The 24,960-nt window shown below is 49.4% G+C and overlaps 2 protein-coding genes across 6 annotated transcripts in view; one reads left to right on the plus strand and one right to left on the minus strand.

Annotated features, from left to right (window-relative positions):
• The window catches only part of TFR2 (transferrin receptor 2), a 60,896-nt gene extending 45,993 nt beyond the window's left edge, over positions 1 to 14,903 (minus strand). The window contains exons 1-4 of one of the 5 annotated variants that reach the window (XM_081167808.1): positions 14,769 to 14,903; positions 13,772 to 13,913; positions 11,962 to 12,027; positions 2,642 to 2,717 (exon numbers count right to left, since the gene is read on the minus strand). Coding sequence is in view for 1 of the 5 variants with exons in the window: in XM_081167807.1 (XP_081023933.1) it covers positions 11,962 to 12,027; positions 13,772 to 13,792 (87 nt within the window). In the remaining 4 variants the exon portion in view is untranslated. Of the gene's footprint in view, positions 1 to 2,641; positions 2,791 to 11,961; positions 12,196 to 13,771; positions 13,914 to 14,768 lie in introns of those variants that run through there. The other 4 variants (XM_081167809.1, XM_081167807.1, XM_081167812.1 and 1 more) reach the window with 4 other exon arrangements.
• Positions 14,693 to 23,002, plus strand: EPO (erythropoietin). The gene is given in 5 exon segments (XM_081168231.1): positions 14,693 to 14,759; positions 14,762 to 14,910; positions 17,263 to 17,352; positions 18,101 to 18,268; positions 22,222 to 23,002. Coding segments are annotated over 5 exon segments (588 nt in total). The 5' UTR covers positions 14,693 to 14,707; the 3' UTR covers positions 22,351 to 23,002.
• The last annotated feature ends 1,958 nt before the right edge of the window (positions 23,003 to 24,960 follow it).

Below are 24,960 nucleotides of genomic sequence, written 5' to 3' on the forward strand. Positions count from 1 at the left end.
GTTTGACAGTGGAATTTGCTGCCAAGGAGTGTGGTGGAGTCTCCTACTTTGGAGGTCTTTAAGCAGAGGCTTGACAACCATATGTCAGGAGTGCTCTGATGGTGTTTCCTGCTTGGCAGGGGGTTGGACTCGATGGCCCTTGTGGTCTCTTCCAACTCTATGATTCTATGAATAAGGTGTGTGTGTGTGTGTGTGTGTGTGTGTGTGTGTGTGTGTGTGTGTGGTAGGATTTGCTGGCTGCTTAAACTGTAATTTTGCTGCCCGAAGTAGCATTTATATATTCTGTCACTTTCGTTTCACATAATAAACCAAGCTTTCTTTATTCCTTCTCTGTGAGAACGTCTTGTGGGTGTAAGGTTAAGGGTCAACGTGTGTCCATAAGGGTAACATGCATGGTTCCCAAGCCATACACTCGTGCGTATGAATTCACGTGAGTGCTGGGCACGCTTGTGGGATCAGACACATACTTGCGACAGAGGGGTGAGCACATGCACCCTCACCCTCCTGCCATGCTATCGCAGAAGGGTAACATGCGTCACTGTGGGTCAGTTTCATGGGCCCCTCTGGAAACATGGCAGGTCCCAGGGGAGCTCTTGGGTGTGAGACGTTTTGCCAAAATCCCTGTTCCCATGACACCTCTTCCCAACCCCAAGAACATAAGAAGAGATCTTGTATAGAACGTCCTGGGAGACTGAAGTGTTCTCCTACTGGTTTCTCTGTCTTGTGGTTCCTGATATGGAGGCAGTGGTGGCCACCAAGCTTTCAAGATAGCACAAACTACTAGAGAAAAGGGCCTTCAATGGTGAATATCCATCATGGCTCAGGCAGCGATGCCTCCAGATGTTAGTTGCTGGAAACCACAGGAGGGGAGAAGGCTCTTGTTCAACGCTGGAAACAGCGCTGTCAGATTTGCTACGCAGTTGCCGGAGCTGATGGAAGACCTGGCTGGTTTCCGAGAGCAAGCAGCGTGCCAGGCAGGATCCCAGAATAGGCTGGCAAACGCGGCGCGCCCCCTAGCGCTGCCCCGATGAGGGCACTGGGGTCACAGAAGCTGTTTGCATTGCACAAGAAGCAGGAAGAGATAAGGAACTACCAGGGCTAAGCTGTCAGACTTTGCGGCATCCAGGAAGGCGTGGCCAAAGAAGGGCACGCCCCCTTGGGCTGGTAAGCCCAACCCTCTCTTAACTCTTCACTCCCTCCCACTCCATCTCTGGGTATATATTTACAGCCTATTATATCACTTGTTATATCTCCCAAGTCTGGAGAGGGAGATGCTCAGAGACCAAAAGTGGTTGTTGTTTAAAAGAGGTTAATTTGAACCTAGGTTTATCACAGGCAAAATGATCTCTGTTTATTTCATCGAGCCGAGTTAGGCTGGTGTATGCCAGCCTTCGAGCTCCACAGAACTCTTCATCCAGGGGCAATGTTGACAAAGAGTTCTGTGAAAGTCAAAAGACTGCAGGGTGCTCTACTGATCTAAGCCAGCCCAAGTTGTGTTTTCGTAAGATAAGGGGAGGATTTAAGGAAGGGAATTTCAAAGACAGAACTGAAGCCAGGTCTGAAGCATTCTGGTCAGTGAGGAGGGAAATGGCCGCTGGACTGAATGCCTGGCTTTCATAGGATTGTAGAGTTCGAAGGGACCACCAAGGGTCATCTAGTCCAACCCCCTGCAGTGCAGAGATCACAGCTAAATCATAGCTTTGAGCCATTTAATTCTGTCTTCCCCAACCAGGTGCCCTCCATATGTTTTAGACTACAACTCCTACAAGCTCCAAGCCAGCATAGCCATATTATTCCACAACTGGGGGCAACTGCTGAGAAGGCCCTGTTTTCGTACAGCCACTGCCTGTTAGATTTTATTTATTTTACGTAGGCCATCTTTTAGCGTGAGGCCCTCCCAGGGCAGCTCAGATCTAAGGAGTAATTTCAACAGAATGCAGTCAGTATCACTGCATTTCAAAAGTCGGCACTATAACCCAAATAGGATTAATTTAGAGACCAAAATATTCCTAGATGTTTGTAGGTGGGCAGTGGTTAGTCAGCTCCGATTCCTGCATTGCAGAAAGTTGGGACTGGCTGGGCCTTAGAGTCCTCCAGAATTCTGTTATTCTACTGGTAAGAGAAAGGAACTCTGTGCATGCTTAGAAACCCTTGGCTGTTGCTGCAGCTAGCCCAGAGAGGTCCTGCTTTAGGTGGAGGCCTGCTTTAGGTGGAGGCTAGAGAGGTCCTGCTTTAGGTGGAGGCAGGGACTTCCCACCAGGCCTGGCTGCTCCATAATTCTGTGTGCAATTTCCCAGATCCATCTCCTTGTAACACCCCTGCCGGGATCTATTTGTGTGTTATCCCTGACACATGATAACCCACCTTCCCATTTTCCTAGATTTCCAGGAGGTTTTCTCAGAAGTCACGTGACTGGCAATGTCTCAGGGCTTGCTGGCGTAAGCCGCATTTCTGGGTCCTGAATGCGGAGCAGGACGTACAGGCTGGAATTCCTGCTGTGCAATTTATTTTTCAATTTCTTTTACACCCTGGGCTGCGACCCCAGCACTGTGAGAGCCACAGTGTGGTGCAGTGGTTAGAGTATCGGTCAGGAAGCTCGCTGGATGGCCCTAGGCCAGTCACTGCCTCTCTCTGGGCCTACCTCACAGGGCCGTTGTGGGAATTAAATGCGCCAGTCCTCTTCTGAAGCCATCTAAGTCGGTTGCCATCACAGACTCCTGTGGGAGGGAGTTCCATAGTTTAGCTCTGCGCTGCACGAAGAAGGACTTCCTTTTCAGTGGCCTGAATCTTCTACACACACACAGAATATCGAAGTTAAACTAAGCTACGCCACCCCCCAGAGGTTGTCAACTCCTGCGTGAACATTTTGCAACCCTCAGCTCCCTGAGAACGCATATGCAATGCGTTGTGTTCAACAGTTCTTCTCATAATCATTAAGAACAAGATGGTACATGGGTAGGCAAATTAAGGCCGGGGGGCCAGATCCGGCCCAATTGCCTTCTCAATCCGGCCCGCGGACGGTCCAGGAATCAGCATGTTTTTACATGAGTAGAATGTGTGCTTTTATTTAAAATGCATCTCTGGGTTACTTGTGGGTCCTGCCTGGTGTTTTTACATGAGTAGAATGTGTGCTTTTATTTAAAATGCAGCTCTGGGTTATTTGTGGGGCATAGAAATTTATTCATCCCCCCCAAAAAATATAGTCCGGCCCCCCACAAGGTCTGAGGGACAATGGACCGGCCCCCTGCTGAAAAAGTTTGCTGATCCCTGGTATAGTGCTTTAGCGTATACTGTGCTTACAGTTTATTTTGTTCCCACAACAACCTTGTAAGTTTGGCATTGTGACTATCCCCATGTAGCAGGTGGAAGACCTGAAGAGAGGAGTTGTGCGCCTCTCATTCAGTGTTACCCAACCCCATTCATTCAGGGAGCTTGTCCAGGAGAAGCAATAATGGTGGAATCATAGAGTTGCAAGGGACCCAAAGAGATCATCCAGCCCAACCCCCTGCAACGTAGGAATCACAGCTCAGAAAACCCTCAGTGGACAGTGGACGCCCGCGCTGCCGCCAAAGGGAGAGATGCCTGCAATTTAGGATGGGCTGAGCATTTTATTTGTAGTACGGTGGTACCTCGGGTTACATACGCTTCAGGTTACAGACTCCGCTAACCCAGAAATAGTACCTCGGTTTAAGAACTTTGCTTCAGGATGAGAACAGAAATCGTGCTCCAGCGGTGCGGCAGCAGCAGGAGGCCCCATTAGCTAAAGTGGTGCTTCAGGTTAAGAACAGTTTCAGGTTAAGTACGGACCTCCGGAACGAATTAAGTACTTAACCCGAGGTACCGCTGTAATTCCATCTCTCATGGGGTGTGAGGCCTAACAGCGACCCCCCACCCCTTATGCGCATCACAGGACCATAGCAAATGTCCTTTCAAAACCTCCTTCCAAACTGAGAAAAGCAAAACTGGAAATCAAGCTGGATAAACATGGGTTTTCCTTCATCACGAGCGTCTGCTTGTTAGGGCTTTAAACCTGGGTTTCGTTTTTGTCTTTTATCTAATTGCCTTGAGACAGGAGGCAATTAATAAACTGATAATAGTAATAAAAAGCCATAAGTCGGGAGGAAGAAGGCGGGAGTTGGCAAGAGAGGGAGGCCAAAGACTCTGGCAGGAAGAGGCTCCCCGCTCCCCACACCTGCTGTGACCACTGGTCCCCGCTCCCCATTCTCTGGAGGCTCCTCTGGGAAGGCCGATGGCCAAAGGTCAGAGTTCTCCCTTCCCGCCTGGCCTGGTTGATCTGTCACCGTCGCTGGCGCCGCCAGGCCTCACCCCCTGTTTGGAGACGCGGCCAGGATCGATGGAGCCGCCCGCCTGGGTCGGCGGATCAAGGCTTCCTCGGCGTGTGCAGGCCGGCACGTATGAGGAGCCGGGAGCCACTGGGAGCTCTGGCCGGGGGCCCAGCAGCGCCACACACAGGGTGGGGAGGGCAGCGGAGGAGCAAGTGGGGGGTGGGGGTGGCCAGGACTCCTGGGTCCCATTCAGAGCCTGGAAGAGAGGGGAGGGAGGGGCCCGGACACCTGGGTTCTCCTGGGCACCTATTGCAAGGAAACCTAATGTGGGGTGGGGGAGATCAGGGAGAGCTGCTCTGCAGGCAGGAATTCAACCAATGCAGCTTTTTCCCCTAGAGAGGAAGAGAGGGAGGAAGCTGTACCTCTTTGATTTCTGCCTGTTCTGCAGCTGTTTAAAAGTCTGGAGGGGGGAGCTGGGGGAGCGGCAAACCAAACTTGGGCAGAATGGATGGGAGGTAGGACTCCTGGGTTCTCTGGGGAGAGAGGGGTTTCCTGCTAGCAGTCAGGACACCTGGGTCCCCTGAGGCAGGAAGTTCGTTCTGGCTTCAGAGCAGTGACAGGGCGGATCCAGAATTCCTGATTTCTTCCCCTCGTCTGCTGGCAAATGGATGTATCTGAAGAAGTGTGCATGCACACGAAAGCTCATACCCATAACAAACTTAGCTGGTCTCTAAGGTGCTACTGGAAGGATTTTTTAATTTTATTTTGTGAGAGCTAGTGGTTTGGCCCAGCCTTGAATATGGGAGCAGAGGAGGGCTCTGAGTTCAAAAGCTCCTCTGACAGATATGGCCAGACCTGCACTGGCTGGGCAGACTTTGCCAGCAAACACTCGGCACCAGTTCTCCACCTGCAATGTTGCCCGTGAACATTCGGCCTCAGTTTGCTATCTGTGAAATGGGCCCAATCAAGACGTAATTGAAACCGTAACACTATTTCCTCCATGAGGGCTACGTGAAGCCTTAACGGCAGGAAGTATGTGAGAGGGGTGGCCTCTTGGCTTCTCTAGAAAACTAGTAAACGGTATAACAGAACGGGAGGCGGACAGGGTAAGAGGCTCCAGCTCTGGGCAATTCGAGTTCAGCCAAGAGGAGCCTGGGGAAAACTGGGAGCCAGCACTCCTGGGTTGTCAAAGTGGGAGAGAGTGGGAAGGGATATGGGGCTGGGAGCCAGGACTTCCGAGTCCCCCCTTGGTTCACGGCTCCGCCCCAGCTCCCCTGCAACCAGCCCCCCTTCCTCGGTGGCGTGTGTGATGTGAAGCGACCCCACGGAGCGTTGGACTCGTTGCACGTACGCACACCAGGCAAGGTGGCCCAGGCACGGACCGTCGCATCTGCAGCCGTCAGAAAGTGGTCCCTGGGGGCCCCATAAATCGGCACGGCGGCATCTTGTCGCCAAGTAAATGAAAGCGGCTTTCCCACCACTTCTTAGTGGGAGGAAGCCTCATAACAATGGGGATGTGTGATCAGACAGTCTGGCTGGCTGTGGCCTGTTTCTCTCGGTGTGTGTATGAAAGAGAATTTTTTTTTAACCACATCACATGCGCCTGTGACCCGCTTTCGGAAAAGCAGAGGCTATTTACCTTAGAGTCGGAATGGATCACAGCTCAAGAATCCCTTTTCCTAGTTGTGGAGGGGAGTCTTGTTTCACTCACCAGATAGAAGTGGTTTTGCATATAGAGAAGGCCAGGGAAGGGCTTCACAGCCTCTCCTCACAAACACACATTCGTCGCTTTCTTGCTGTATACCACCAGTGGAACTCACTGCTTCATGATTACGAGATGGCCACTAGCAGTGGCTGGTGGCTACGATTAGGGAATGGTGGTGGTGGGGTGTTTGATTTTGTTTGCGTCTTAATAAGAAACTAAATACTTTGCGTTTTCTGAAGCAAAACCACAGCTATCCTTTGAAAGCCATGCTTCTCTGAATTTTGCGATGGCGTTCACCAACCAAACAGTGTATGCGAACATGCATATGCTGGGGAAATGTATAGAGTCCTGAAAATAACGTACAAAAATGCATTGTGGCAGGGGACAGGCATCTGTTGCTCAAAACAGCATACAAGAATGTGTATTCTAGGAGAAATTGGCACCAAAATGCTGATGAATCTATATGAGGATTTCAAAAAGTTAATAAACCATCATTTGCTACCGAAACACATAGAGAACCGGATTTAGGATTGGGAAGATGAGAAACTGAAACCGACCTAGTCATAGATTCCCTAGTCCTGACACCTGAAATCTGAAGGCTGCGTGTCTCGGGGGAGTGCCCTGTGCGGATCCTGCAACCGTGCTGTGCAAACACAAAGCTGGGCAGAACGTCCTGTCCTGAGGACCTCAGGATTCTCTCTCGCTACCTTCCGAAATGCAAGCCTCCCCATCAGCCGTGCTGAGAGACCATGTTTGGAAGATCCAGGGCAGGCCAAATGAAGCCCTTCTGTGTCCCAGGAGGCTGGGACAGACAGAGGACTGGACAGATTCATCGGCGGTCAGGCTAGCCAGGGCTGCTAGCTACAATGGCTCTGCAGAGGCGGCTTGAGAGTAGGGTGACCATTTCGGCCGCCCTGGCCCCTGGGAGACGAGGTGGGGCCCCTTTGGCCTGATCCGGCAGGCTCTTCTTACGCCCTTTTGTTCCAAAGTACTGGGCAAGGCAGACCAGACAGCCTGGCCCCTCTGTAGCTCTCTGCGTGCATCCCGTGCTCTGCATCCCATGACTCAGCAGAGAGAGAAAGCGTCTAGCTCCTCTGCTCTGCTCAGGAATGTGAACTTCCCTCTGAAGGAAAGGAGCCGCTGGTAACCCATAAGGGCAGCTGGATTGCTCTGTGCTGTCCGCAATGAAAAGCAGCGGCACAGAGATCAGCCTACTCCAAGCTGGTTCCCTCCAAATGTTTTGGACTACAACCAGTGGCGTAGCGTGGGGGGTGCAGGGGGGCCCCGGCCGCACCGGCCGCAACATCTGGGGGTTAGGGTTAGGGGGCGCAAATCCACGGGTTAGGGGGCGCAAATTACTTGCCTTGCCCCGGGTGCTGACAACCCACGCTACGCCACTGACTACAACTCACGTCAGCTGTGCTGCCTGGGGCCGAGGGCAATTGTAGGCCCAAACGTGGGGGAGACTGAACCAGAGGAAGACCCTTCTCCTTCCCCCCCCCTTCCCCGGCTGACGCCCCTTTGCCCCCTTTCTGCTTAAGAGCTCAGTCAGTAGAGCACGAAACTCTTACTCTCAGGGTTGTGCTTGCTAAAAATTGGAAAACACAAGAACTACCAACAGTGGAAGATTGGCAGGTGAAGATGATGGACTTTTCGGAGCTAGCTGACCTGACTGGAAGAATCCGTGACCGGAAAGAAGAGGAGTTTCAAGAGGACTGGAGGAAATTTAAGGACTATTTGAATAAATATTGTAATATAAAAAAATTAGAAATTACTTGAAAGAAAAAAATAGGCCTAGGATTAAACTAAGTTATAATTAAATAAACGGGATTTAGAATATTAAGAAATGTGAATAAGATGGAGTATAACTGGAGATTGTTTTAGTTTAATAATGATATTAGAAAGCTGTTACTTTCAACTACAAGGAAACTCAGAAGGGAGGGACTAGGGGAAGTCAACCCAAGATGTTTAAAAGGTTGGATTTGTAAAGAATTAAGTTTGTTGTTATTGTTTATCTGTTTACTGTTCCTTTTTTCTTCTTTTATCCATTGCTGTATTTTTCTTTGTTTTTGTTTTTGTGTGTCATTCTGCTTTGTGGTTTTTGTTATTATTGTGGAAAATCTAATACATTTTTATGAAAATAAAAATAAAAATCTCAGGGTTGTGGGTTGAAGCCCTACATTGGGCAAAAGGTTCCTGCCTTCCAGGGGGTTGGACTAGATGACGCTCGTGGTCCCTTCCAACTCTACAATTCTATGATTCTACGTGGGTTGGGGGTTCCAGAAAAAGGGATGCCAGGCCGCTCTTGGCAGCTTTGGGGTTTGCTCAGTGATAGCAGGGAACACAGAGCGCCTGCAGCAGAGCCGAGGGCGAGAGGCTTGGCCGACATTTCGGCTTAGATAGTGCCAGGCGTCATCCAGGGGTGAGCCAAAAGCAGCTGTGGGCTGCCCATGCCAAGATGGAAGGGGGCTTCTTCTGGGGCAGAGGTGAGGCGGCTAGGAGAGGAGGCAGGATTCAGCCCCAGAAACCTATGTCCAGATCATCGGCTCCAGTGCCACAAGGACACACCTGGGATTCTTTAGCTGCCGTTCCTGCGTTGCAGGAGGGGGTGGGCTAGATGACCCCCTGGTCCCCCTCCAGCTCCACAATTCCATGTCCCATCAGTAGCAAGAAGCCACATCTGGGGAAGGGACGCTGTTGCACCTGCTTGGCATGCAGAGGGTCCCAGGTTAAATCCCCAGCAGCATCTAGTATAAGGTTCCTGCCTGAGACCCTGGAGAGCCACTGCTGCCAGCCAGTGCAAGCAATATGGGGCTGGATGGGCCAAGGGTGTGACTCTGTGCAAGACAGCTCCCCACACGGCTGTGATTGGAGGGCAGGGAAGTGGGTTGCCGCCTAGCAAGAGAGGAAGATGCCGTACAGCGAGTCAGGCCTTTGGTCTATTGTATTGTCTACACTGACTGGCAGCAGCTCTTCAAGGTTGTAGCCCGTTCTGTTGAAAGATACCATTGGAGGCTACACCTGGACTCTTCCGCTGAGCAGCAGTCCTTGTTCACAGGGACAGGATCCTGCGCCCTTAACAGCTGCAATCAGGTGAAGCAGAACGGGACAGAACAGACAACTCTTTAATAAGAATGTAAGAAAGTCCTGCTGGATCTGATGGGGGAGAGGTGTCTGTGGTTGCTCTGCACCTCTACTGCCTCTGGTTATGGAGATTCCATTGGGACGCGGGTGGCGCTGTGGGTTAAACCACTGAGCCTAGGACTTGCCGATCAAAAGGTCGGCAGTTCGAATCCCCGCTACGGGGTGAGCTCCCGTTGCTCGGTCCCTGCTCCTGCCAACCTAGCAGTTCAAAAGCACGTCAAAGTGCAAGTAGGTAAATAGGTACCGCTCTGGCAGGAAGGTAAACGGCGTTTCCATGCGCTGCTCTGGTTCGCCAGAAGCGGCTTAGTCCTGCTGGCCACATGACCCGGAAGCTGTACGCCGGCTCCCTCGGCCAGTAAAGCGAGATGAGCGCCGCAACCCCAGAGTCGGTCACGACTGGACCTAATGGTCAGGGGTCCCTTTACCTTTAATAGCCACTGACAGACAACCCACCCCCTCCTCAATGGATTTGTCTAATCCTCTTGTAAAGCCATTCAAGTTGGCAGCCATCGCTTCCTCCTGTGGGAGTGAGTTCCACAGGTTAACAGAGCACACCACATGACAAAGTCCTTCCTTTCCCCCCTGTCCTGAATCTTCCAACATTCAGCTTCACTAGAAGCCCCTCCCCTGAATGGTTTTGGACGCCCTTTTCTGAACCTTTCCCAGCTCTGCAGAGGCAACCAGAACTGTACTCAGTACAGTATTTCAATCTTGAGCATGGAATGTGCCCTTATCACATAACACCCTCCTCCCGCAAATAAAACATTGGTATCTGAAGCTCCCGCAATAATGAACGTTCTAACAATAATATAGCATGGAAAGCTAATGCAGCCTGATTATTTTTTTTAAAAAACCCTTTCAAGAGAGCGAGAGCCAATAATGGGGGCAAGCTTTACCTGTTGCATTACTGCCTGCCATGCAGGTCTTTTTTGGCGGGCGCAGGAGAACTGGTGGCAAGCCTTAAGCTGCAAGGTGGATATGGGGGATTTGGAGCCAGGAGAAAATACCCAGAACTCAGCTATGGGGCATTTGGGGTCTGATATTCAGAACCAAACCAGACCAAACCAAGTCCTTCTTCATGCCGCACATAGTTAAACTGCAGAACTCACCACCGCAGGAGGCAGTGATAACTTTAAGACAGGATTAGACAAATCCATGGAGCAAAAGAGGGCTATTGATGGCTATTAGCTGCCGTGATGGCTATGCTCTGCCCTCTATGGTCAGAGGCAGTAATGCTTCTAGTTGCTGGAAACCACAGGAAGGGAGAGTGGCTCTTGCGGTCAAATCCTGCTTGGGGGTTTCCCATAATAGGCATCTGGCCCCTGTGAGGACAGGACGTGCCGGACTAGTTGTTCCATTGGCCTAATCCATGTTCTTATATTCTTGAGGGGTCTCTGCCTAAAAGGCTTTTGGGGGGCTGAGGGGGAGCTGTTTCTAAAGAGCCAGATTTGAAGCACCAGCGTTCCAAGAGGTTAAGTGGGACAATGTGCTAAGTCTGCATAAAGTGCATCTTTTATAGGAACAGAGTTGGCTCGATTGAAAGCAGTAAATTGTGTAAGCAAGGACGCCTGGGTTGTTTGCACCCTCGTGGGCAAAGGGTTATTATGCCTATAAGTTTAGGCCTGAAGCTTGGAGTCTCTAGGAGAGGGAGCTGGGTCTCTTTAGCTTGGAGAAGAGAAGACTTGAGACGTGGTAAGATAGTCAGCTTCACACATCTGAAGGCTTCTCACATAGAAGAATTTTTAAGGCTCCGGAGGGCAGGACAAGAACCAACGAATTCAAACCACAAGAAAGGAGGTTCTGTCTAAACATTGGGAAGAACTTTCTGACGGCAAGAGGCATTCGACAGAGGAACGGACTCCCTTGGAAGGTCGTGGGCTCTCTCCTTCCCTGGAGGTTTCTAAACAGAGGTCATACCTGCCAGCTGTGATTCCTGCCTTGCAGGGGGTTGGGATAGATGGCCCTTGGGGGTCCCAGGCAACTCTGTGATTTTAGGGGAGGGGGCAGCTGAAAGTCAGGTGCCAGGGTGCCTTGGAGCAGGAGGAGAGCCACGGATGCTGGGATCCGGCAGGACACCCGGGTGCATCATCAGTGGAGGAGAAGGCATCACCAGCCGAGGAGCGTCACTCTGGCCAGACGTGAGTCAGGGGTGCTCCTCCTCACGCCTTTTTTTGGCACACCAAGGCTCCCTGGATGGCGGCCTGCCAAGGCAGTGACCTTATCCACCTTGACGCCTTAACCTGTGTCTGGCCTGCGGCCAGGGGCAGACGTGTCTGGTCCTGCATGGGCCTTCCTCCTTGAAGGGAAAAAAGCCCCCTTTGGCTTCCGGCCGGCAGAGGGAAATTGTCCATCTCCCTCCTGGCCTGTCCAGTGACATTCTTGCACTCAGGGAAGGAAGGGAGCGTGGTGGAGGTCGGGGTGGGGGGGAGAGACAGAGCGGGAGAAAAGCCACATCGGGCAGAGAGCAGAGGGATCAGGCGGATGAAACATTAACTGCGCCTCGTGCGTCCGGTGGCACAGCTTTCGCGAGATCTGGGGTCTGCAGAGGAAGGGGAAAGGGGGTCGCTTTCCCCCACTCCTCCGAGCAAACATCAGTGGGGAATTTGTGTGTGTGTGTGTGCAAAAATGCAAGCCGGTGACCGGCGCTGCTAGGAGCAGATCCTCCAAAAAGAGAAGAAATCAGGTTCTTCAGGTGGCAATTGGGATCCAGAGAGAGAAAGAGAGCAGGGCACTGGAGCAGCCGACCACGTTCTTGAGAAGTTAGGCTTCTCGGTCAAAAGGTGAAGAGGGCGCCACCGTTTCGGACAAGGTCCTTTGCAAACTCACCTTGGCGTGTGCGGATTGTGACCTCTTCCTCTTCGCCGGGCCAAACCAGCTGGACTTTTGCGTGATCTGGAGAGAGAAAGAAGGGAAATATAAGCTGCTGGACGTCCCTCGCGTGGAGCTGCCGCGGTCAACTGCTCAGCCGCCGCCCCCACCCCGGAATGACGGTCCATGGCTAGCCATGGGGCAGAAGGGGTCCGCTAGTCTCTAGGACCATGAAGTTTTGGCTATGGGGATACCTGGTGAGTAGCGTCCGTCCGCTCCGGCGGTTGCCAAGGGGGAGGTCAGGGGGACGGTGCCAGCTGCGGCAATCGATTGAGTTGGGCCCCTGCCAAAGGGAATTGGCTGAGCACAGCAAGGTGGCTAGAGGAAGCTGCTGGAGGCCAGGCCATTTGTCTCTCACAGCCCAGCCCTGACTGGCAGCAGCGACAGCAGCAGTAGCTGCCCTCCCTCTGGAGTAGTCTCAGGTAGAGAGAGGGGCTCCCTTCCTCCGTGGCCTGCTCCTTGATGCTGGGGTGCCTGGGAGGACTGAAGCAGGGACCTTCTGCACTCCACGCAGATGCTTCGCTGCTGGGTGACTTTTCACCCACCCTCTCCCTTGACTCTCTCAAAGTTTGGGAAACGGAGGTTGTAAAATTAGTCAAGGCAGGGGTCCGCTGAGGTTATGAAATCCTCCTCCGGCAGGCTGTTAGATAATAGGCAGGAGGTGGCAGCAGGCAGGTGCCTTGCGGGGGTGGAGTGCCTTGCGGGGGTGGAGTGGGGGCTCTGGAAACCCAAATGTCCTAGGTTAGGTAGCCCTGGGCCTCTTTATTGTCAAGAAGGGCAATTTGGAAGCCACTCAGCTGTGTTCTTATGGGGGCATAGGTGACTTGATGCCTGATAAGGAGGGGATACTGGGATTGCAGCCCTAAGGTTTCGTTCTATTTGGTCGGTTGCAAATGGAGTCTCTAGGATTTGTGCAGCAGCCTTGAGAGACACCTGGATTCTCTGGAAGAGAGGAGCCCGAGGGGAAGGGGGCTTCTCAGCAGTGAGGAAACCAGAGCATTTTCTCAGGCCAAAGATCACCCCTCCCAGGCAGGCCAGTCTTTGCATCCCCTTTTGGCACTGGGGAGCTTAGGGGGCAGGTGAGGCTTGTCAAAAGCCAATGAATCAGTTTGCGGCAGAGAACTGAGAGTTTTGAACCGAGGGTCCACCCACGCAGTGCACTCTGAGCTGTTTGGCCGCACCAGGTAGAAGATCGGGACTCTGTGGGTTTCCTTCTGAACAGCCACATTTCTGGGGACTCGGAGGTCTCTGGGAATTTCTCTCTGTTTTGTGTGTCAGGAGAATGTAGGGGAAATCTCATGCATATTCCCAGGCTGGACTGTGGTATGTGTGTATGTGCGAGAGAGAGAAACTGTATGAGTTGAAGCACGGAGAAGTGGAAGGTGCTGATAAGGGCTCTGTCGGCGCCACGAGCTGATAAAAGGGAGCTTGAAGTGGGATCTGCAGTGCCGAATTTGGAGTTTGGAATTGCAACATTGCAAACATCACTAAGCAACTCGCCTAAAATGCAAAATGCTGATGGAAAGAAACCGTGCGCGCACACCCAGCACGGATCGATGGTCTTGAAAACTATACTGTGGACACGAGGAGGCAGCTGGGGAGGAATGGGAGAGGAGGGGGCATTTCATATTCCTGCCTGCCCGGCAGTTATTGAAGGACAGGAGCCCTGACAGAAGGGGGTGGGGAAGATGGGGACCCAAAGAATGTCTCTTCCCTCCCTGAGATTTACAGCTGGATTTGGAGCTGTCTAAACCTCTAAAAGCCATACCTGAAATTTCCTGCATTCCATCCTGCTTGTAGGATTCCGGAGGCAGGCAAGATTAAATGTCTGGCGCTTGTGGTTTCTGCAGTGCAGAGGGTTGGGCTGGATGACCCCCTGGGGTCTCTTCCGACTCTGCAATTCTATGATTCTGTGAAAGGAAGGTTGTGATAAGTCACTTTGGGTTGCATTGGCTAAAAAAAAAAAAAGCCACTAATAAGATAATAATAATAATAATAATAATAATAATAATAATAATAATAGTGGATTACATTCATATCTTTTGGAACTGATGTAAATATTTTGGAAATCAGGATAATATTTCTGATAAGTTAGGATATCATATACTCTTAGAACCTAAAATATTTCTGCTTGCTTATCTGAAGGATGTTATCAGTCAGATGGGCAGCATATAAATCATAAATTATTATTATTATCATCCCAGAAAAGTGATCGAGAATTAAGTGTTCAATCTTATAACTGCTGCTAAGTTTATGGGGAGAAGATACATCTCCTACTGTACATGAACGGATTGGAAAAAACCAAAAGATTAAGTTAATTAATTATACATATAAATCGGCCTAATGGGTTTCTGGGGAAATGGGTATTTTGGAAATAGTTTTGTTTTTGTTTACTTCGTTGAATTTTAATATTTGATATGGTGATGGGGGGGGGTGGATGGGCTGGTGGACAGACAAAACCACCACTAGACTACAGTTGTACCTTGGATCGCGAATGCCCTAGAACTCGTACGTTTTGGCTCTCGAACGTTCTTTTGGAACTCGAACGTCTGACGGGGCTTCTGCAGCTTCTGATTGGCGACAGGAGCTTCTTGCAGCCAACCGGAAACCACGATTTAGTTTTTGAACATTTTGGAAGCTAAACGGACTTCTGGAACGGATTCCGTTCATCCTTCCAAGGTATGACTGTAGTTGTGATGGGCAGATGGATGACGTGCGCATGACGATGCAAAGCAGCTCTGCCAAAGATCTAAGGGGGACCTCACCTTTTATTCTCCAGGGCTGACTCCTCTCCTGTTAATGTTGGGATTCCTGGCCCCAGTGCTCCTTACGACCCCCGAGCCCATGTGCGACCAGCGTGTCATGAACAAGTACATCCAAGATGTCAGCAAGGCTGAGAGTGAAATCGTACGTCTGCTTGCCCTCTTTTCTTGCTCTGCTCCCTTCCCATTCTTTATTTCCTTCCTGTACACACACACACACAGGGCATAAGATTTAGTCATTCGCTTATTCAAATACATTTATACCCCACCTTCTTCTCCAAGGACCTCAAGGTGGCGCGTTCATGGTTTTCTCCACAACAACAACAACCCTGTGAGGTAGGTGAGGCTAAGAGAAGGCAACAACTGGCCCCCCAAAGTCACACCTGGGGAGCTTCAGGGCCGCTGAGTGGGGATTTGAACCCTGATCTCTCCCAAGTCCTAGCCCGACACTCTAAGCACTAGTTAAAACTATTACAGATAGGTAGCCGTGTTGGTCTGCCATAGTCAAAATAAAAAAATTCCTTCCTGTAGCACCTTAAAGACCAACTAAGTTAGTTCTTGGTATGAGCTTTCGTGTGCATGCACACTTCTTCAGATACACTGAAACAGAAGTTGCCAGATCCAATCCACATTGGATTCTTATCTCATTATACATGACTAAGCCATTTCTCACCTTCTCACCCCTTGCCTTTTCCTGTAAGACCTATTACAGTTGTTAAGAGTTGTCAACAGGCTCATCTCAGCTATCTGCCAATCTCCCATTCCCACCACCCTTCTGAGTAATACCCCTCCCCACCTTCTCACTATATAGAAGGATCTGGCAACTTCTGTTTCAGTGTATCTGAAGAAGTGTGCATGCACACGAAAGCTCATACCAAGAACTAACTTAGTTGGTCTTTAAGGTGCTACTGGAAGGATTTTTTTTAGTTAAAACTATGGCATTTGCTCTGACAAGCTGCAGTGGTGGACACCGGCCTGGGTGGCTTTCAAAGGGCTTTTGGGAAATAAATGAAGATGTGTCCCTCTCAGAGGAGACCCACTGAAATGAACAGGCCCTAGTCACCATGTCCACGTCTGACATCATGTCCACTCTGCTTGGGTCATCTGTTTGGCCACTGTGAGAACAGGATTCTGGACCAGACAGGGCCCCATTGGCCTGGCCCAGCAGGGATCTTATAGCATCAGAAAAAGCTTTATGCCAAAAAAAGGGGGGGGGGTGTTATTTCAACAAGCATACAGTGCTCTGAAGCATTTTGCTGGTTTTTATCCGGGTAGCACTGGTAATCATTTTATATTGTTTTGTGTACATTGCTCAGAGGGCTGTTGTTGTTTATAAATATTTTCTTAATAAACAAGTATATGACAAAATATACGCTAAATGGTGCATCTGTGCACTGTTCGACAGTGGAACGGACTCCCTTGGAATGCGGTCGACTTTCCTTCCTTGTAGGTTTTTAGCAGAAATTGGATGGCCACCTGTCATGGGTGCTTTAGCTGAGATTGTGGGGGTTGGACTAGATGACATTCAGGGTCCCTCCCAACTCTACAATTCTATGAATCTATGATTCTATGTCTACCGGGCCAAGCTCAAGGTTTTGCTTTTGGTATGCAAAACCCTTACAACAACCTGGGACCAATTTACCTGTGAGACCACCTTACTCCAATGTGCCTCCTTGACTGCTTAGATCTGCAGAACTGGCACTGCTACAGGTGCCACATAATATAAAGTTGCCATGCATCTGGAATTTCCCGGACATAGCTGGAATACTGCAGTCGGAAGCAGTGTCCAGGTGGAAATTGCTAAAAACGTCCAGGAAACTCCGGATGTACGGTGACCCATGTTGGCAGTGTCGTTTTTGACAATTTTGACAAATATGGCAAATAATACCCATTTTGCATTTGTAAGAACTGGGTATTTTACACGCTGGAACTCCCTGCCTATTGATACCAGGTAGTCACCCTCATCCGGCAGGCATCCTGCTAAAAGCATTTTTGTTTAGACAAACCTACCCAGATTTTTTAGTAAGCCAGTGCAGATTTTAATCTGTTTTTACTGTTATTTTAACTTTTCGAAAGTCTTAAATGATCGTTGTTCATTCTTCTTATTGATAATTTTATTGCTTTATCCTTTTTGTAAGCCACTTTGAGGTGGGTTTTTTGTGCGTTACAGTCAAACAGTGTATGAACTTTATGAAGTAAATAAATATCCTATTGGCCTATAACTTCCCTGCAGGGAGGACCCCTCTGGATACCAGTTACTGGGGAGCAAGTCCCAAAGTGCCAGGCAACATGTGGGCTTCTTGTTGGCAATTGTTTGATCTGGGCCAATGTGGGAACAGGATACAGGATGAGGCAGACCTTTGGTCTGATCCAGCTGCAGGGCTCACCTAAGGGTCTTAAAACTACAGCTCCCAGAATTCCTTGTGCCAACTAAGCCACATCTCAAAGCAGTTTAGATCTGTAGCATAGATGTGAATGGACTCTGATTTCTCTACAGGTAGAACTTTGTAGAACTTCCTGCAACCTGCCTGAACCTGTCATGGTGCTGGACACCGGAGTCAACATACGTAGCTGGAGAAAAATGAATGTAAGTTTCATCTGGGGTAGGGAAGGGGGTTGCTGAGAGTAGGGTGGGGGACTGATGCAGTTCACTGTGGGGCCTGCTCAGCACCGGGGCTGGGGGAGAAATTAAATTCTGTCTGCATTTTAATGAGAAATAAACCAATAGGAGAACTGAAACAAAGGCTTTCTCCTAACATCACACTTCTCTGAATTTTGCAATGCAATTCTCCAACCAATGAGTGTAAAAATAATAATAAAAACTTATCTGCTAGGGGAAAGCAGGCATAAGAATGCACATATTGGTGAAACCCTCTCACAAAAAAATGCGTTATTACTATTTATTTGCTACCTGCCCTTTAGCCTCACATTATTATTATTATTATTATTATTATTATTATTATTAGTTTGCGAGCTGTCCAGAGTGGCTGGGGAAACCCAACCAGATGGGTGGGGCAAGAATAATAATAATAATAATAATAATAATAATAATAATAATAATAATTTGTTGTTCTTGTTGTTGTTACTACTACTACTACTAAGGCCCCTATTAGGGGAAATTCATTGCAAAAATGTGTCTATTAGGAAGAAATTTGCCCTTAATTACCAATGAACTTTCACGGGGATTTGTCTTTTAAATGAAAATTCCTGCAGAAACGTAGAGAAGAGAGTTTAAGACGGGGGAAATTGAGAAACTGAGAGTAACTGGAACGGATGTATATGCCCACCCCTGTAACTTCACTAATGGACTTATTCTCCCCACTCCACTCTGCTAGAGGACGAGGCAGGCGTCCGAGGTGTGGAGAGGCCAGACCCTCCTTTCGAGGGCCATCCGCCAAGTCCAAAGGCATCATTCGGCCATGCAGCCTTTTGTCCGCCAGCTGGAAGTGATGGAGAGCTGCCTGCGGAGCATCAGAAACATCTTGCGCGGCCACGGAGCCCAGGTGAGAGCGAAGCACCAGATTTGTGGGGAGGGAGTGCTGGTTGGCGAGGAGGCCGGAGTTCCTTGCTCAGAAGGACAGAATTGGAAAGGGACCCTCAATGGTCATCTAGTCCAACCCGCTCTATTGCTGGCATCACGACAAATCACAGCCCTGCTCCTTAACTCCAGGTGGCTTTTAGGATGAGAGAAACGCCTTTGCACATGTGCTCAGCAGCGCTTTGTTGTAACGGAGACATCTCGGGAGCATGAACATTGGCACTTTGCACGTGCGCAGAGGAAGTCTTCCACTCCTGCTGGCTAGTATGTTCAGAGAGAGAGAGAGAAGCAGTTTCCTCGGAGCGCATGGACGAAGCGCGGTAGAGGCGGTTCGACTCTTCTTAGTAACAAAGCGGGAGAAGGAAGACAGAATCGCCAAAGCAGCCGTTCTGCAAATTCAGATTTGCCTGCAAAGTTTTCCAAAAAAAAAGCAGAATTTCCCCGATTTGAAATGGCATTAGACTGGAACAGCAGAGAGTTGGTCTCCTCTACAGGAGAGCAAAATCCCCTATATTTCTGTTAGCGTGGCGGTGCAAATATTGCTACCTCTTTGCAGGCCGTGTGGAAAATAATAATAATAATAATAATAATAATAATAATAATAATAATAATAATAATAATAATAATAATAATTTATTTATTTATTTATTTATTTATTTATTTATTTATTTATACCCCGCCCATCTGGCAGGGTTTCCCCAGCCACTCTGGGCGGCTTCCAACAAAACACTAAAATACAATAACCTATTAAACATTAAAAGCTTCCCTAAACTGAATAGGAGAGCGAACCCTGACACTCCTGGGCCAGTTTCCTTTCCGGCGGCAACCAGAACCAGCTAGTAAATTTCCAGGCCTCCTTTCCCCACCCTTCTGCCTCCTCCTGAGGCAGCTTTTGCAAATCCCAAGGGCTTCCCTCCACACCCTGGAAATATGGCCCAAGTTAAGCCCCTCGGATCACCCACACGGAGTGGGAATGCACAGCAAAGGCCTTGATCGCCTGTGACCTTGTAAAGAGGGAGGGAAGAGAGTTTCATTTGGGGGGGAAAAAAGGCTAGCCTTAATGGCAGGGCAGGGCGATGAGAGTTGTGAGGAGAAACCCCTATTCCCCTCATGGAGTGCACTTTGAGACCACCGTGAACAGTCATGGCTTCCCCCAGAGGATTCTGGGAGCTGTGGCTTGTTATGGGTGCTGAGATTTCTGAGGAGACCCCTAGTCCCCTTAGAGAAAGGACTATGGTGCCCCTTTGAACAATCATGGCTTCCCCCAAAGGATTCTGGGAGCTGGGGCTTGTTATGGGTACTGAGATTTCTGAGGAGAGACCCCTTTATTCTCCTCACAGAGAGCACTATGGTGTCCTTTGAACAGTCATGGCTTCCCATAAAGGATTCTGGGAGCTGTGGCTTGTTCAGAGTTCTGAGATTTCTAGGAGAGAGCACTATATAGTGCTGTTTTTCTAGGAAAAAAAGAGGCGCTGGAACTCGCCAAGAACACCTCCCTTGTTCTCTCAAAAATGGCAATGGCGCCTACATGAGAGGGGCCAGAACTGATTTCTGGCAAGTTCCATGTGAAAAAGAAGCCCTGGATACATCTAGGCAGTCATGGCTTCCCTCAAAGGATTCTGGGAGCTGTGGCTTTTTAGAGGTGCTGAGATTTCTGAGGAGAGACCACTATTCCCCTCACAGAGAGCACTATGATACCTTGAACAGTCATGGCTTCCCCCAAAGGATTCTGGGAGCTGTGGCTTGTTATGGGTGCTGAGATTTCTGAGGAAACCCCTATTCCCCTCACAGAAAGCACTATATAGTGCTGTTTTTCTAGAAAAAAAGAGGCGCTGGAACTCGCCAAGAACACCTCCCTTGTTCTCTCAAGGATGGCAATGGCGCCTACATGAGAGGTGCCAGAACCGATTTCCGGCAACTTCCATGTGAAAAAAAGCCCTGGATACATCCATGCAGTCACGGCTTCCCCCAAAGGATTCTGGGGGCTGGGGCTTGTTCAGAGCATAGCTGTCAACTTTTCCCTTTTCTTGCGAGGAATCCCATTCAGAATAAGGGAATTTCCCTTAAAAAAAGCGAAACGTTGACAGCTATGTTTCAGAGTGCTGAGATTTCTGAGGAGACCCCTTTATTCCCCTCACAGAGAACACTATGGTGCCCCTTTGAACAACCATGGCTTCCCCCAAAGGATTCTGGGAGCTGTGGCTTTTTACAGGCGCTGAGATTTCTGAGGAGACCCCTATTCCCCTCACAGAGAGCACTATGATGCCCGTTTGAACTGTCATGGCTTCTTCTGAAGGAAGAGACCCTTAGTCCCATCACAGAGCTCACTGTGATACCACTTTAAATGGTCCTGGCGTCCCACAAAGTATTCTGGGAGCTGTACTTTGTTAAAGATGCTGAACGTTGTGAGGAGACCCGCTATTCCCCTCACAAAAGCGTACTACAGTATACCACTTTAAACAGTCATGGCTTCCCCCCAAAGGATTCTGGGAGCTGAAGTTTGTGAAGGGAGCCGAGAGTTGTCAGGAGACCCCCTTCTTCCCCTCACAGAGCACACTATCATACTAGTTTGAACAGTCATGGCTTCCCCCAAAGGATTCTGGGAGCTGAAGTTTGTGAAGGGAGCCAAGAGTTGTGAGGAGACCCCCTTCTTCCCCTCACAGAGCACACTATCATACTAGTTTGAACAGTCATGGCTTCCCCCAAAGGATTCTGGGAGCTGAAGTTTGTGAAGGGAGCCAAGAGTTGTGAAGAGACCCCCTTCTTCCCCTCACAGAGCACACTATAATGCTAGTTTGAACAGTCATGGCTTCCCCCAAAGGATTCTGGGAGCTGTGGCTTTTTCTTTCAAGGATGGCAATGAGAGGTGCCAGAACTGATTTCCGGCGAGTTCCGTGTGGGGAAAAAAGAGATTTCTGGGAGCTATGGCTTGTTCAGGGTGCTGAGGGTTGTTAGGGCTACAATTCCCAGAGTTCCCTTGCGAAGGGGGATGATTAAACCATTCTGTGAATAGCAGCTCTATGAGGGGAATGGAGGGAGCGTTTCAACTCTCAGCACCCCTAACAAACTACAACTCCCAGAATCCTTTGGGGCAAGCCATGGCTGTTTAAAGCAGCAGCATAGTTGAAATATATGGTCTGAATGCGGCCTATGGCTGCCATCTGACCCTAGCTGATGCTGATGGGAGTGGTAGTCCAGGACACCCGGGGAGGCTGACTTGGCCAGAGGCCTTTTTTATGATGCTTATGGCACCCCGGCTGGCTGGGAGTTGTAGTCCAAAACACCCAGTGGGCGCCAGCTCGGGGACACTGTTCCAGTGAAAGATACCCCTTAATACACTTTCCCAAAGAAACCAGAAGCATTTTTGCTAGGGATAACAGGGGATGAATTAAAAAAGAAAGATTACAAACTATTCACGTACGCAACGGCCGCCGCTAGAATCTTAGTGGCTCAGAAATGGAAATCCCAAGAAATCCCAACTTTAATGGAGCGGCAGACAAAAACGTTTTAATACATAGAATTGGCGAAATTTGACTTATAAGATTCAGAACCGAAAAGAAGCAAAGTTCGAAAAGGATTGGAGTAAATTTGTTGAATGTATACGGAGCAATTGTAAGAATTTAAAAACTGTAGCAGGATCAATGCAAATCTTGTGATGTGGATGGAGTGTAAATAAGAAACTGTAAGAAAAGATTTGAGATATGAAAACCGTTGAAGGGATGGAAGGAAGTCCGGGCGCAATAAGGCGCAGGGTAAATAAGAAAACATACAATTTTTTGAATGCAAGAGTATTTATTTGTTGTTGTTACAAAAAAGCAATAAAAAGTATTTGGGGGGAAATAAAAAATAAAACCTGAAAGGCAAAAAAAGAAAGGAAAAGAAAGATACCTGTTAAGTAAACAGACACCTCTCTTGCAGGAAGCCCCCCAAGATGACGTCTCGACCCGCACCCTGAGCGTCCAGACCATGAAAAAGCTGTTCAGCGTTTACTCGAGTTTCATCCGGGGGAAAGTCAGCCTGTACATTACAGAGGCCTGTGCCAGGTGACGGAGGGAGACCGGCGCCTCCAACGCATACCACTCCGCATGCTGCTGCCACCCCCAACCGCCCACGGCTGGAGGGGATGGGTGCCCCTGCGTTGCCCGCTGAGTGACAGCTTGATTTGATTGGCAGGTGTCAACCACACGCACACATGCATGTGCACACCCGGGTTCCGTGCGGACTGCCTTCCTCAGCCGGGGGGGGGAAACTTTTGACTCGCTTGCCCAGGAGCCGGTGACACTCATCCCTGCACATTCACACACACACACACACACTGCCCTCTGTGGTTCCTGACCCTGCCCGAAAGAGAAAACAAGAGCTGGGTTTATGGAAGGTCTGGTGCGTTGTCTGCAAACAGATAGCAAGGCCGCTCCCTGGGTTTTCGAAGGGAGCAGTGGTGGTCCACCTTGGAGGAGGATGGTTCTGTCGTCAGGAAAGTGGAGCTTTTTCAGCCATCGACTTGGGAGGAGAAAAGAAAAAGGGAGAGAATGAGAGGAATGGAGGAGAGGAAGTCTGCAAAGCCAAGATGGGAAGAATTTCGAACCCAAGACACTGAGTTTTCCCAAGCTGAGCTGAGTGGCGCAAGGCCCACGATCCCTCTGTTGTGGGGCAAAGGAGGTGGGCGGCAGAAAAATCTCGGACAAGGTGGTCTCCGCGGTGCCCCCTCCCAGTGACGGACAGTGTTTGGGCTGTAAAGATGTGCGTTTTTGTGGGGGCTGGTTAGGAGGGACGAGAGAAATGTCGCACGGAGAAGAGGCAGAGGTTTGATGGGGAAGGAATGGAAAGGAGGTTTGGCGGGCAGCAAAATGAAAGGATTTGGTGGGGAACTGATATCACCTTCAGCAAAGGAAGATCCACGGCCACCAGGAAACCACCAAGAGCGGCCATATATTGAGCTAGGGCCCAAGGCTAATACTGGTGCCCTTCCAGAGCTGGTTTCTGGGGGCCGGCACATTAGCAAGTCAGAAAGCATGCAAATTCCTCGGGGTTCCACTTCCATCATTTTCACAGTCCGGTCTGGGTATTTGCTGGGCTCTCTCTGCTGTGAATGTGGAAAGCGGGAGTCGAAAGTCGTTTCTCGAAAGCCGCAGCTTGGGAGTGAAGAACGCCTTGAATTTAGTGGGGTTTACTTCTGAGTAAACATACGTAAGTTAGGGCTGCATGGTTTCAAAGCATCACTTGTAGGGAACATCTGAGAAGGAAACAGATGCTCCGAAGAGGTGAGGGTGACTGGCAGGTGTCCTTCAAAGCATACCTAACTTGGGAAATAAAGAACTGCAAAAATGTTTGATGCGCCTGGAGGGGAGCGAGATCTATCTACCCTGTACCACTGGAGGCCATAAAGACTTAATTGGCAGGTGTCAATCTTTTCAGGGCCACCTTCAGATGCTGTTTTATTTTTGCAAGTGTCTTCTGTAATCTTGACACAATAGCCGTGCATTAGTAATGGATTTATTCAGCTTTATTAGTTGTTCCGTGATGCTTCCCACATTATTGATTGGGGTGGCTGTAGCGCCACCAAAGGCTGTCCCCCCATTTGTGGTATGTAAAACGTTACGGGATTTCAGCAGGAAGGACAGGATATTGAAAGGATTGGGAACGAAAGAGTGTGTCTACCCCAAAACAAAGAATATCGAAGGCAGGGCAGAAATATAATCATGGGCGCAAATCATTGCCAATTCTCAATGAAAAGGGCATTTCTGAAGGGGCTCGTAGTCTTAGAATCACAGACCTGCAAGGAGACCCAGGGGTCACCCAGTCCAACCCCCCTTGTCAAGAAAGAAGCCGATTTATCAAAATGCCTGCTGTAATAACCGTTGAGACGATCTCCATGGATGCGAGTCCCTTCGCTCTCCTCTCCAAAGCGTTAAAAGTTGCTGCTTCCGCTATTTCTGTAAAGCAAAGGTGACGATTTGACGGCTCCAGGTTCGACTCCTTGCGAGGAGAGGGATAAAGGGCTTCAGTGCCACAGAGGATATACACCTATGTAAAGTTTTTGTTCTAAGGGACTTTATGAGAGTTTATATTTGATACTAAGTTAAACATGTACAGTTTTCCTGTATATTTATCTTGTTGACTTCAGAGAGCAGCTGGTTTGTATACTGGGTTTGGGAAAGGAAGATTTCCTGGTGGACGGGATTTTTTTTTTTTTAAGTAGTTCTGTTTTATCTTTATTAAAGGTTGTCGTGCTTCCCAGAATATCCAGAGTTTCAATTTCTAAACCAGAGCATTCAGGCTTGCAAGGGCGTCTTGAATAACCTTCCCACCGCATAGTCTCTCAGTTACGTGTGAGAATCGGCTGCAGATCTGCAATGGCAAGGGAAAGGCACTCTGCATATGCCCAGTGGCACACCTTTCTCTGTCACCATTGACTTCAAATTTTCCAGAGACGAGCTTGGACAGTAGAAGCAAATTATGAAGCACGTAGAGGTCATCCAGTCCAACCCCACCCTGCTCAGGGCAGAAAAATCCAGCGCTTCACCACTACGCCAAAAGAGACTTCAAGAAGTCTGCTTGAAGACTTCCATCCCAGGGGAGACCACCACCCTTTAAAGCCATTTTAACCCATTGTCCTGGCAGCTCTTACCATCAAAACCTCTCTCCTAACGTCCACCT

This window comes from Podarcis bocagei (assembly GCF_964188305.1).
Source record: "Podarcis bocagei genome assembly, chromosome: 13".
In the NCBI taxonomy this organism is placed as follows: Eukaryota; Metazoa; Chordata; class Lepidosauria; order Squamata; family Lacertidae; genus Podarcis; species Podarcis bocagei.